General features: G+C 42.4%; 2 protein-coding genes across 3 annotated transcripts in view; one reads left to right on the top strand and one right to left on the bottom strand.

The window, feature by feature from the left end:
• Cep135 (Centrosomal protein 135kDa) overlaps positions 1-12,957 on the bottom strand; it is a 21,465-nt gene extending 8,508 nt beyond the window's left edge. Inside the window, 12 exon segments of the mRNA XM_017620716.1 lie at positions 9,495-9,610; positions 9,873-10,083; positions 10,149-10,411; positions 10,413-10,535; positions 10,537-10,713; positions 10,781-10,905; positions 10,992-11,072; positions 11,128-11,635; positions 11,705-11,928; positions 11,991-12,137; positions 12,353-12,479; positions 12,661-12,957. Coding sequence (XP_017476205.1) covers positions 9,495-9,610; positions 9,873-10,083; positions 10,149-10,411; positions 10,413-10,535; positions 10,537-10,713; positions 10,781-10,905; positions 10,992-11,072; positions 11,128-11,635; positions 11,705-11,928; positions 11,991-12,137; positions 12,353-12,479; positions 12,661-12,834 — 2,276 coding nt within the window. The 5' untranslated portion in view covers positions 12,835-12,957.
• LOC108366344 (uncharacterized) lies at positions 1,485-5,257 on the top strand. Of its 2 annotated transcripts, XM_017620718.1 has the most exons (5): positions 1,485-1,954; positions 2,039-2,198; positions 2,272-2,449; positions 2,518-3,229; positions 5,225-5,257. In XM_017620718.1, exons 1-5 carry the CDS (start codon positions 1,512-1,514, stop codon positions 5,247-5,249), a joined length of 1,518 nt encoding a protein of 505 aa, XP_017476207.1. In that variant the 5' UTR covers positions 1,485-1,511; the 3' UTR covers positions 5,250-5,257. The 2 variants fall into 2 exon arrangements, with proteins under 2 accessions (XP_017476207.1, XP_017476206.1); XM_017620717.1 differs by lacking the exon at positions 5,225-5,257 and having other exon boundaries at positions 2,518-3,660.
• Positions 12,958-13,311: the final 354 nt, after the last annotated feature.

Genomic DNA, 13,311 nt, shown 5'->3' with positions numbered 1-13,311 from the left:
ACGAGGGTCCCCGGGATCGACCTGGCGTAGGTGGTCACGCTCATTTGCTTCGGCCGGGAAATTTGGGCGAACTTCCGCGATACGTCCGGACGAGATGAAGCGAGCCGCTGTNCGAATGAGATTCCCACTTTGTCATCACGCTTCGTTGGGTTAGACAAGGACCTCACGGTTGACCAGAGCTTACTCACACCAGATGTGAAGTTACAGGCCTTCAAGTGCTGATCTCACTTTTTCCGCTTGTGCTGATTTACCAGTTCCCGAATCTCCAAATTAAGGTCCCTCAGACGAGGGTCCCCGGGATCGACCTGGCGTAGGTGGTCACGCTCATTTGCTTCGGCCGGGAAATTTGGGCGAACTTCCGCGATACGTCCGGACGAGATGAAGCGAGCCGCTGTGGCAGTGACTACCCTGCGGAACTGGCGTTCGCCAGCATGTACGTTTGTGGGTGTGCGAAGGGTGGAGAAGCTGAAGCGAAGCTATTGATCGAGATGATTATGGGTAGATGGTCTGATGCTAGTGTTAGCCTAGGTCGCCATGATATGCTATTGATCAGACCAGCGCTAGCAATTGTAAGGTCTGGCGAGCTGCTGCAGCTACCCACAATCCTGGTGGGGGCGTCGTCGTTCATGGTGCAGAATGTCGAATCGTCTATCTGCTCAGCCAAAAGATTTCCCCTACGACCATTGGCCAGGCTAGAGTGCCAGAGATCGTGGTGCGCGTTGACGTCACCTACTACCGTGGAGGCTGATTGTGCCATTTGGCTTGAGCAGCAGGGAGCCACATAGCTTGTGGTCCACTCCCGGTGAGACCTAAGACCAGAGCAGGTTCTTAGGTGACTCCATCTAACCGAAGTGGAGTTCGGATGGAGTCGATTCTGGCAAACACAGCAGAAATATGTTTCTGGTCCGGGGTTGGGCTCAACGCCCGCCCGGAGAAGAAGGATGCGGAGCAATCCGGCTGCAGGGAGTTGCTCCATGGACAGACAATGATTGAAGGGTATCGCCGATCTAACCGGGGTTAAGTCGCCGAAACGACAGCCCTTGGTCGGGTAAAACCCGAGTCATTCCGGTACGTAGAACCGGCTGTCGTGCCGGCTGTCGTGCGGATGTTGTCATTGTGCATGCTTCTGCGCTATATTTATACCTGAACGGGCATGATGAGTGACGTACAGAGTGTGGTTTTCGTACGTAGATAAAGGACTTTACTCCTGAATTACCTACTGAGTCCAAAGTAGAACTTGTTGGCAAGAGCGATTATGCGTTGGATTTCGATGCTGACATTATTATCGGTGTTAATGCTGGTTCCTAAGAAAAGTGTCTACTTTCTCGAAACTATAACGAATGTGCTGACTATTTGTATGGTTCAGGGTTAAGACAAGGATACTTAAATGAAAACATCACAACAAATTATAGATACACTCAGAATAACTTAAAGACTATCGTGGATATTGGCTAATAAGTTTTTTTTTTTTCTTTTAGCACGCTACCCCCAACAACACAGAGATCCTAAGAATGAAGCGCCGAAAGCTGCTGCTCTGCTGGACCGTGCTGCACTCAGGTATCAGTATAATCGCCTTTCTCACACTACTCCTAAACAAAACAACCCAAGCGGCGATCGTACCACCACCTTGGAGTGATCCCGAGAAGAACCCCTGCGCTAGCATGCCTGGCGGTTGGCAGTTACTCTATTGGCCACCACTCAAGCAATGTTTCAAAATCTTCACGATCGGTTATCCATGTCCGGAAACTATGGAATTGAGTCCAGCTCCCAATGGAGGCAAAACGAAGGCGGCGCGAAATAATGCGCCATCTGCCGAATGTCGCTGTCCGCCAGGTACCGCGTTAAGTGCGGAGACGAATAAATGTCATGATATTTTTCAACGCGGACCATGTGAACATGGTGCCTTTTTTGCGCCCATGCCAGAAGAACGGACGGCAGTCAGTGGGGGTAGAAGGTAAGCAGTATTTCGATTGAAAGTAGGCTGATGGTCTTGATTTGAAGTGAAATTCAGTAAGTAAATAATTGAATGCACTTACAGGTCTAGCAATCGTTGGGGCAGCTGCAAAATTGCAAGACAGTGTCCGGTAGGCATGATTTACTGGCCAAAAGAAGGTAAATGCTATGCGCAATATACCAAAGGGCCTTGTGTTAGGGGCAAGCTGTTGGTGTTAAATAAAGATGGGCTGGGCGAGTGCAAGGTTAGTACATATGTACATAACTTGAAAGTGGAAAGAAAAATGTATTATACCCTAACTTTTAACTTGATTTCAGTGCGAAGCAGAAGGTACACTGCGTGACTACTATTATGACCAAGAGGAGACGTGCCACGAACACTATACCAGAGGTCCCTGCACCGCACCGGGTGATCTCTTTCTGCCAGGTGGCCGCTGCGACTGTCATCGGCATTTGCCACACTACAGCGATGTGCATCAAATGTGCTATGAATTAAGTATGAATGTCACCTTCTTTTTTATTTTACTAAGCAGTTGCGTTAACATTTGCATTGCATATTCGCAGACACGCCGGGACCTTGCCCGTCTGGCCATATCTTCAATCTGCCTGATAATTTCACCGTCGCCAATACAGCGGCGGATATACCCCGCGCGCAATGCCAATGCAAGGATGGTTACGTGCCTTGGAAGGATGGCCTGTGCTATCGCCTTTATACCAGAGGTCCGTGTGGACCTAACGAGTTTCTAATTAATGCTACCAGTTGTGTACGAAATTTCTGCGGTAAAACTCGACTTTATTTTCCCGATCAGAATACTTGTTATCGCATTGGCTCACAAGGTCCTTGCTCCCTGCATCAGGTGGTGGTATTCGATTTCACCGCTCGTCCCTCCGTCGATGGCATCTCATACAACGGCATATGCGGTTGCTCTGGTGTCATTTGGAATCTCGATCAGCAGTGTTCGAATGTTGATAATGGTGGCACAGAAGAGGAGGACAATACATGCGAATCCACACCGGGCATGGTGGAGATTAATGGGAATTGTTACAAGTTATATACGCGGGGGCCATGCGGGCCGGGCCAATGGTTGGCGCCGCTAAAAACCCAAACAATTGGTCCACAAATACAACGATTTTTAGGTACTAAAGCGAAATGTGTATGCCGGCCGGGCTACACACTCGCTGTAGAGCCGGAAGCGAAGGATGATGATGAAGATGAGCGAAATTTACCACGAGCGCGCATAACGCGCTGTAATGCACCCACGGTGGGACTAGCGAGGTATTTGAATAAGCAACGCGAAAATTCTAAATTTAATGCAAATCTTAATTTTCCCAATTTTCAATTTTAAAACTAACAACAAAATGGGGAATGCGAGTTTTTATGTAATTTAAGTAGAACCCGAATGCTGTGGGCTAACTTAAATCTGTTTTACGTTCTCTTCGCGCTATTCATACATTCTGGATTCGCCTTTCTAAGTAATTTATATTCATAAACTTGTAATCACAGTGCCCCCGATTCCTCAAAAGGTTCAATTAAAACGGACCACGAAACTGTTCTCATAGTATTTTGTATAACTGTTCATATTCTCCAAAACTACTTTCCGTGAAATCGGTGCTGATCTTTTACTTGAAGTATTCCACAACTACATTTAACACAGTTATGACTGACGATGGTTAAAGTCTGTTCAAAATATATCCATTCGAGTGGTCCAGGAGGTTTACCCGTAGGACCCACGGTACTAATTTTAAAGTGGCCGGGATCGGCGGTATCGGGTAGGTCTCTAAAAATTTCCGGGTGGGACGGGAAAATAATCTTTATTTATGATAGATATCGGGATAAGCGGATTTGGGACCTTCAAATTGTATTTCGGAATGGGCGCAATCGAGATAAAAATGTTTGGCTACGCGCACTTCTATAAGTACTTAAAGGGAGCAGTTCACTCGTTGTGTCGTTGTTGATGTGGCGGTCTTATTAAACGCTGCCTTAATCGACTAGTCTATCAATCAGGGCCAAGCCAAGGGATAGATAGGCTCAAACATTGTTGCGGCTAAAGAGAGGGAGAGACAGGATTAACAGATCACCGAGGCTTTGGTCAGAACATCAAACCTCCCAACAGAAGAAACAGAGAATCTAACTCTCTTTCGTGTAACGAAGAGATTCCGATCTGGTTTACAAACTTTTAAACTCCTACAATGTTTTTAATAGCTGAGGTCTATACAAAATTGGCAAGCTTGGTGGATCTGGTACGCTCAAAAGTTTAATTATTTGATATACAGTAAGGCTGCCTTGAAGGAGAGACTGAATGTAGCCGGGTATACAGGAACTCGCTGATCTCAAAGTTCCAGAGTAGCTACTAAGTAGTAAAAGGAACAGGTGACTTCAAATTAAGTAGGTCAAATGTCTCGCACTACGAAAAAACGTTATTTCTGGGGAACCATTTCTGCGAGGTCTGGATAGCTTGGGCACCGTTTCACTGATGGGACTGTCTGCATTCTTTAAAAAATCGACAATGATTTAAGGACATGTAGGGATAAGTTTCTAGAAAATATTCTCTCCTGGGTTATGAGATCCCATGGTGAATTCTTGATAAGAGCAGACCATCTAAACTAATGGGCCCTGGCTCTATGAGATGCCCAAGTGATCTTCTGACTGTAGCAGACCGTCTAACATAGCCCGGCCATCCCTGAAAAGCTAAAAACGCCGTTTTACTACGATTAAGCTCACGGGTAAAAATAAAGAATATACCATGTAGCAGGGATCTCAGTACAACTCTTGATCGAAACTTAAACTTCAAGTCGGCACGGGTTATGGGGTTATCCTACAGCAATAAAACTTTATGTAAATACAATGTATGTACGAATATGTTATTTAGACCACAAGATAAAAATATATAAGGAATGCATATCAATATAACGAGAAAAAAGTTAGCAGCGATTTAACGGAAGACGGTTTTGGGTTATCGAAGTCAACTTGAAATTGGTTCAGGAGCACTGTGTATAATTTCAACTCTGCATATGTATGTATTTACATATTTTTGTAACGAATGCATGCCCGTTTCTTCTCAACTATACTGCTATCTCGCCAACAGCGTCTATATATTGCCTGTACATAAGTGTATGTATGTATGATACTACTGTGCCTGCGAATGTACCTCAGCATGCTCGTATGTTTGCCTTTAAATATGTTATTTTATATTAAGTATGTACATATATCTACTGTTTATATATAGTTTCAATTATAAATATTTTTTCGATTCTTTTCATATCCTTCTAGATGGTTTTTAGAATTTTTCGGATAACACGGATAAATCAAACATATGTATTTGTAAAATGAAAGTGTTAAATTAATTGTATAAAACTATATTATTTTAAGTTTTTCGATCCGTGTAATAATGATTTATAATTAATTTGAAGCAAATCAACTAGTGAAGTAAGTAAAAAAAAGCATTGTTGTTTTGTGTGTTTGAGATTTCTGTGTGCCATTTGAATAAATATTAAGAGATAAATATGCATATTTATAGTAAAATTAAGANGATTTATAATTAATTTGAAGCAAATCAACTAGTGAAGTAAGTAAAAAAAAAGCATTGTTGTTTTGTGTGTTTGAGATTTCTGTGTGCCATTTGAATACATATTAAGAGATAAATATGCATATTTATAGTAAAATTAAGAGCGTTAAATATTATTTTATGCAATACAAAAAACGAAAGAAATTAAATATGAGCACAGGTCATGCTGTTTTTTTTTTTGTACTTACTAAATCCGTCCTAATTTAGTGAATGAACGCGGAACGAAGCTGGCTGAAGCTGGCTCTTGATATCCCTGACATGGGTACTAACGTACCTGGCATTAAGCTTGACCTCCAGCAATTGCCTATCTAAATGTGTAAATTATGCACAGACTACAACAAAAGATATCCGTTCAGAGTCCTAAGTGCAGTTCGAAGATCCGTCCACTGCGTTCTACTAATTTGGCACCGACCAGCCGATCGCCTTATTTCTTTATCTTAACCACTAAAATTGTCGACCTGTATGTCGTGAGTTCTGTTTGGCATTGTTGTTTTTGTGTCAGCGCCGTCGTGTTAGAGGTTTATGTGAAGATATTGGGAGTTATGTGGATCGTGACCGTTTGCTGGGCAGGTGTTTGTCACTTCTGAGTTTAACCGAGATAGCTATGTAGCTGTAGTCTTTAAGAGTACAAGTCTCGCCCTGACTGCATCGTTGTGNTGCTGGGCAGGTGTTTGTCACTTCTGAGTTTAACCGAGATAGCTATGTAGTTGTAGTTCTTTACGAGTACAAGTCTCGCCCTGACTGCATCGTTGTGTATGTGGTTGGGTTCTGCTTTGTATCGCGCCTCGTCAAAAGTGCATGTCCTACGCGCGGCTCGAGGTTGTTCTCCGGTCGTAGAGCGCTGCTGTGCCTACGGTGACTTTCCACGTCCGACTTCCAGTATAGCAAGACATTGTGTTCTTTCTTCACCCCGTGTCACTCCTGCTGACCACACTGGCGCTGCATAGTTTGCCACCGCCTTGTATGTTCGCATAGGATTTTTGTGATAACAAAAACTCACCACAGCATGACGGTGACGTTGTCGTTGCTTCTCTCTCTCTCCCTCTCTCTAACAACAGCAATTTTATATGTTGATACGGACGGCAAGTACGGAATGGCGGCTCCGTCGGTAGGTAATTGGCGCAACAGGGTCTCTTTGTCGGCTCCCAAGGTGCTGCCGGCTAGCAGCGAACTTATGACTTTTCTCTTGTCACGTAATTTAATGACGTCCTTCGTCCAGATGATTGTAGCGGGTACTGAGCCCTGCCTTGTCGTTGCTTCTCTCTGTCTCCCTCTCTCTAACAGCAGCAATTTTATATGTTGATACGGACGGCAAGTACGGAATTGCGGCTCCATCGGTGGGTAATTGGCGCAACAGGGTCTTTTTGTCGGCTCCCAAGGTGCTGCCGGCTAGCAGCGACCTTATGACTTTTCTCTTGTCACGTAATTTAATGACGTCCTTCGTCCAGATGATTGTAGCGGGTACTGAGCCCTGCCTTGTCCATTAATCGTTGTCGTCAAGCTCAACTAATGGGAAACCCAGGAAGCGTGCAAATTCGATTACTTGAGTGGGGTTTAGGGGCATGCGAAGAGATGTCTCTAGTCGTGGGGTGTCTATCCGCATGATGGGAACATCTGCCTCTAATCTGCTCAGGTACGAGTTTAACCTGCTGCAGTAGCCTGAGCGAAGTTGGGCTATTGTGGCCCGAGTCTCCCGAGGCAAACGAAGGTCTGCCCTATCCACGTCTGGTGGTTGTGTTCCGAAAACGGTCGAGAGTCGGTGTAAGTGGGGACCGACTCTCTGTGAGTAAGCTGACGGGTCCAGAGGTCGTTTTATGAACCTCTTGACTTCGTCCATCAGCTCGTGACGTGCCTTGGCGAGGGCTCTGCTGCAAGAAGGTATCTGTTCGCGTGCCCGCGTCTGTGACATCCTACTAGAAACTGCTTACAAAGCATTGTGTTATGCTCCTTCATGGGGAGCATCTGAGCCTCGTCGTGTAGTGGTGCTGTGGCGACATCAGAAGGCGTCTGGTGGCTGTCCGGAGCGCCGTGTTTTGGTAAGTCTGTAGCTTCGTCCACTGCGTCCTGCCAGAACCGGCGACCAAATGAGCGCAGCGTAGTTAAGAACCGGCCGGCCAATTGCCTTGTATGTTGCCAACAACATTTCTTTGTCTTTGGCCCATGTGCTGCCGGCTAGCGATTGAGGACCTTGTTGCGCCTCTGTACTCTGACAGCAGACTATCGAAGGTAACTCCGAGAATTTTAGAGTTATTCACCGTCGGGATTATTTCGCCATCGACGTGAATTCCTAGCTGAAGTCTGACCTCCTACGTTCAGGTGGTAAAAAGGGTGGAACTCCCCGTTAAATTTTTCTCGGTTTTCTGGTTTTGTCTTTAAAAATTACTGACGAATGTCGACTCAAGTAAATCGCTGACCACCGTTTGAGTCCCTGTGCGAAGGAGCCTCAACGTCTTCTAGTAGCGTGGAGTGGCTGACGGTGTCAAACCCCTGACAGGTCCAGCGTTACTAAGACTGTTTTCTCGCAGGGGCGGGTTCGGTTCAGACCATGAATTTTTTGAGTGTTTATGGCGTCATGTGCCATTGTCCTGCTGTGCACTTTACGGAACCCATGCAGATGCCTCGCTGGGATCAGGTAGTTCGTATAGTGCGGAAGTAGCAAGGCCTCAAGTGTATTCGCTACTGGGAAAGGGGTGTTATCGGACGCTAAGACTCTCCTTTGGGATCCCTCTCCACGTTGAGATCCCTAATGCGGGTATTTCCGGGATCGGCCTGACGAAGGTTGTCACGCTCATCAACTAGGACAGACACTTCGACAGGAAAATTCGGACGGAGGTTATAAATGCATCCGACGGTTGTGCTCTGTATGCAGCCAACATTTGAATGAAATCATTTTTAAAAAATAAATGTCAGAGAGAGATGTTTCTTCCGACATCCATTTCTATTTTAATTGTTTTTGTTTTATTAAAAAGGTCTAGATGGATCACCCGATAAACTTAATAGGGTGAACATGCCTCGTGAATTTACTTAATTTAGTATAAAACCTACTTTGTTTACCAAGTTTAAGCGGTTACGAGACATTTAAGGATTTATATGAATATCCAGGAAATTGCTTCGGAAAATAAATGACTAATCAACTGTTCCTAAAAGTTGCAAATTGTTAGTGCTTTTGCGTTTTCGTACTATCATTCATGTTTCTCTCACTGAGGATGAATCGTCGCCTGGATAAAATATTGTCGTATGCGCTATTTTGACGATTTTCAGTTATAGATGCAGTTATTTATTTTAAAATAATATTTTCCGATTGGTGTTATCATTTTTTGGATATGCCCTTTATTTTCCGAGATATTGACTAAAATTTTGTCCGTCACTTAGTAAAAATTTAGTTAATAGGGCAGCCACACTAAACATATCCATCTTTGAAATGACGTTATCTATTTTAGATATATCCTTTAGTTTCCGAGATATTAAAAAAAAGGTATCGTTAATTTAGTAAAAAATTTTATCACATTTTGTCGTATGCCATACAAAATGGCTGCCAAATTGCTGACAAATGTTTCATTCGACATAATTTTACCAAAGAAGATCCTACATATACTCAAAAATAATTAGCAATAAACAACAAAATAATTTGAGAATTTCCTGAACTAGTAACATGCTCCGAGGCTTTGTGGAAAATCTATCGTCGCGTTTCTGAGAAATTGCCTTCCAAACCTCAGTTGCGACTTCCCAAAACCTGCCAAAAGTAAAATACGACAAACTCTTATCCACGGCTACTGGCAAATAATGGAGAATACTGCTTCATACGTATATTCGATATATTCGTAATATAAATGTACTAAATTTACATACAAATACATCAAACTTTTAGCTACGGATATTGCCCTTTTTCGAAAAAGTTTTAAAGCAGATTATAATCGATTTTAGATAAAAGAAGTAAACTAATAAATATACAGATAAATAAATTGCACCACTAACCTTAACTGATCCTCTAAATCTTTAACTTCCTTTTCCAAAGCAATTCGTTTCTCCTTGCAAATCTTAAGTTCAAACTCTAACTGGTACGCACGTTCAGTTTTGGCATCTAATTGTTGCTGTATTAAGAAAATCATTCATACATACATGTGTATTTGTTTCAAGAAAATGTTTAGATACAAGAAATGATCGCATGTAATGCTTTAATGACTTTTCTAATAAACCCAAGAAATATTTTAAGACATTGTTTCAAACTTTGTCTTTCGAGTCAGATGGATATATCGGAATTTTAATAGACATATTTCCCAAAAATGGCAATTAATGTCATCAGTGTTGATGGCGACAATACTATCTTTTGTAAATATGTATGTACATACATACCAATATTTTATCTTTCTCATTCTCAAGCGACACATAAGTTTTTTTCAATGCAGCAACTTCATTGCGCAACTGTGTAGCTTCACGATGTGTGGTCTCACGATTTGTATCCAAATCATTTAAACGCGTATCTGCGGTTTGCAACTGCCGCTCTGCTATGGTAAGCTTACTTTGACATTCCTGAAGCGTGCGTTCTCTTTGCTCATTCAAAATTCTAGCATAAATAAAAAGCAATGAATAATTTTAGGGATTTGTACATATTATCCACCGATTACCCACTTCATCTGATTTTGATTGGTGCGCAGCTTAGAGTTTTCCTCTTGCAATTCAAAAAGCCTTCGCTTCAATTCTTCAATTTCCTCCTTGAGCAATACAATATGTGTTTCACTTGGTACGCGCGCTGAATTCAAATCACGATTTTCACGTTCTAACTGTCGTATGCGCGCATTCAGCTCGCTTAGATGTGCTTGGGACTTTTGAGTATCCATCGCTTGCGCTTGCAGCATGGACACGTGCTTTTCGCGTAGCGTATCACGTTCGCAGACGAACACGTTCCAATTCAGCGCGTGCGCAATCACGTTCACGCTCCGCTCGCAAGACCACAGCTTGTACACAATCATTACTTGAGGCACTATATGTGGACTTAGTAGAGTTATTGGAACGTGCAGCTGGCTAGTGGCGCTTGTCTGAAGTCGCAGCGTTCAGTTGGAGCGGTAATTTTAGCCGCATTTGCTGTGGCAACCGTCGGCAGTAGGCGTTCCTGTTGGCGTAGACAAAGCTCAGCGCGCAGCAAACGAAGTTCATCGTCCTTAGATTTTATTTGAGATTGTAGGAAGTCAATTTCCTGATAAATTAAAAAAGGTATTTTGTGAAATGAAAAGTTCAAAATTTAGACAAATCATTTTAACTACCTTTTCTGAACCGGCCTTACTTATCAGACGCAAGTATTCTTTTTGGAAAAAGTCGCGCTCAGATTTGATTCTAACTTTTTCTTCGTCGATTCGTTGTTCTTTTTGTTGCACATTATCTTGAAGCTCTAAATAAAATTAATATATTGAAACAAGTCAAAATATTCAATTACATGCATTAGAAATAACTTAAAATGAGTTTCTATTTTCTAACCTTTTTGCATGCCATGTATTTTTCCTTTGAGTTTGATTACTTTCTTCTGCAGGCGCTCATTTTCACTCTTCAGTTCCGTATCTAAAGTACAAAATTTTAAAACAATTATTCAGGTATACATTTTCCAGCTTCTTACCGCGCTGTGTAAGCTCGTTGATGCGTTCATTTAGGCGTCGTTTGTCTGCATGCAGCGTAGCAACTGCGCTTGTCTCACATGCATTGCCATCTCCAACGCCATCGGTTCTTCTACCTACCTGCGTTCTATTATCGCCAACCCTCTCTTGCCTTGAGCGCAGTTTCTTCAACTCTTTTTGCAACTCTTCCAGCTCTTCTTCACGCTGTGCAATTTCCGTATTTGCTTGTGTTTCCACGGACAGCGCCGCTTCTTTCAATTCATCAAGCTCCCTCTGCAACTGCTTGTTCTGGGTCTCCAACGAAAGTGCACGTTCCATGGCCTCATGCATTTGTTCCTGGTACTCACGTACTTTATTCAAACTCTGAGATTTCTCTCGCTGCAATAATTCTATATCTTCGGACAAACCACGCACATCTTTGAAACAGCAGTCCTTTGCAAGTGCTGCGGGAGGGCGACCACCAATAAGTAGATCATTCAAGCGACGTATTTCGCGATCACGCGATTCAATCTGGCGAAATGAGAGTGAAACATATACATACCATTATCACTACTATAATCAAAAAGCCTCAGTTATTACCTTTCGTTTATAGAACTCCAATTGCTCTGTTAAATCTTTTACTCTATTCTCTAACTTTTCCAACTCAATTTTCAATGCTGCGCTGGGGGCGCTACCGACACCATTTAGTGCATGCGAATGTATAGTTTGTGTGTTACATTTAGTGCATCGTAAATTACTAGCATTGTCCATAAGTGGTGGTATACGTTCGCCAGAACGCACTGTGCTAATAAAAGGTTTCTTTACTGCGAAAAGTGTTTTATCTATAATATATTTTAAACGTTCGACCGAGCAAAGTAAAAACTACCTTTATCTTTAGCATTTTTCATATTGGGCGCAAGTGATGAGCTTTGCTGTTTTGCTAGCAATGATGCAAGTTGCTGCTGCAGCTGCTGGCAGTGCTCCTCTAGGTGGATTTTATCCGTAACAAGGTTACGGATTTTCTGACTTAATTCTAGCGTGCATTATTAAAAAATTTTGTGTAAAATTTATATGTATGTACAAATATTTGATAATTAAATAGCCTCACCGAAGTNGAGTGCTCCTCTAGGTGAATTTTATCCGTAACAAGGTTACGGATTTTCTGACTTAATTCTAGCGTGCATTATTAAAAAATTTTGTGTATAATTTATATGTATGTACAAATATTTGATAATTAAATAGCCTCACCGAAGTTACGCTGCTCATATTCCTCTCGATCCTTTAAACTCTGTTGATGCAGCTGATTGCACTCAGCTAACAGGCGTGAATTGTCACACTTGTATGGTTCAACTCCCAACTCCCAACATGCCTTTTCCTAAACCATACAAAAGAGTAAAAACTACTACATTTGTACGTACATCAAAGGTTTTGCCACGACACAAATTATATATGTTGACCATGACAACAGAATGAGGTCAAACCACATATTGCCGGTTATAGTTGGTTGTGTATTTTATATATACATTTCAATCACAGAGCCTTCCACAAAACTTTACCTCTAACAAGTCGACAATTTTTTTCTTGGCATCTCGTAGACTCTCCGTGGATTTGACCAAATCTTCGAAGAGCGCTCCAACCAACGGTATACCAGCCAATGGCAATGTTTGTGTGTAACCCAAAACATCAAGTTTTTGCCGTAAGTTATTAAAAATCCCATCGCTGGCGCTCATCGTAATTAAAAATGTAAAAGCTGCTCACCAATTCGGCAAATTTTTATTTTTTTTGAAACAAGCCGCCGAAAATTAAATATTGCGCGCACAGCTGCTAGTAAGAAAACTGTGAATAGTTTATAACATTGTGAATAGTCCAACGCGAATTTATGGTTTTGTTTCTTTCAAGGCGAATTAATATAAGGTGAAGCAGGAGCATGATTCAATAATACAAGCAAGGCGTATTTAACAAGGTGGTGTTGGCCGTATATAAGTAAAAAATTACACTAACAAATTATACGCTGATGTCCATACTGGCATTGGTATGAATTACAACAAACACATCATTTTGACGTAATGGCCTCCACGGCGAAAAACTCAGCTGTCGCCCCAACACCACCTTGTTTAATACACCTGAATACAAGGTTCGATAAACTGACAGTTGTCTCTCTCGCACCGCTCCCTTAGCAGTGGCACAGTGTTGCTTCTTTGCAAATT

The sequence above is a fragment of the Rhagoletis zephyria genome, unplaced genomic scaffold, assembly GCF_001687245.7.
Source record: "Rhagoletis zephyria isolate East Lansing unplaced genomic scaffold, Rhagoletis_zephyria_1.1 Rzeph_scaffold_02237, whole genome shotgun sequence".
In the NCBI taxonomy this organism is placed as follows: Eukaryota; Metazoa; Arthropoda; class Insecta; order Diptera; family Tephritidae; genus Rhagoletis; species Rhagoletis zephyria.
This window is presented reverse-complemented; position numbering and strand designations above follow the sequence as displayed.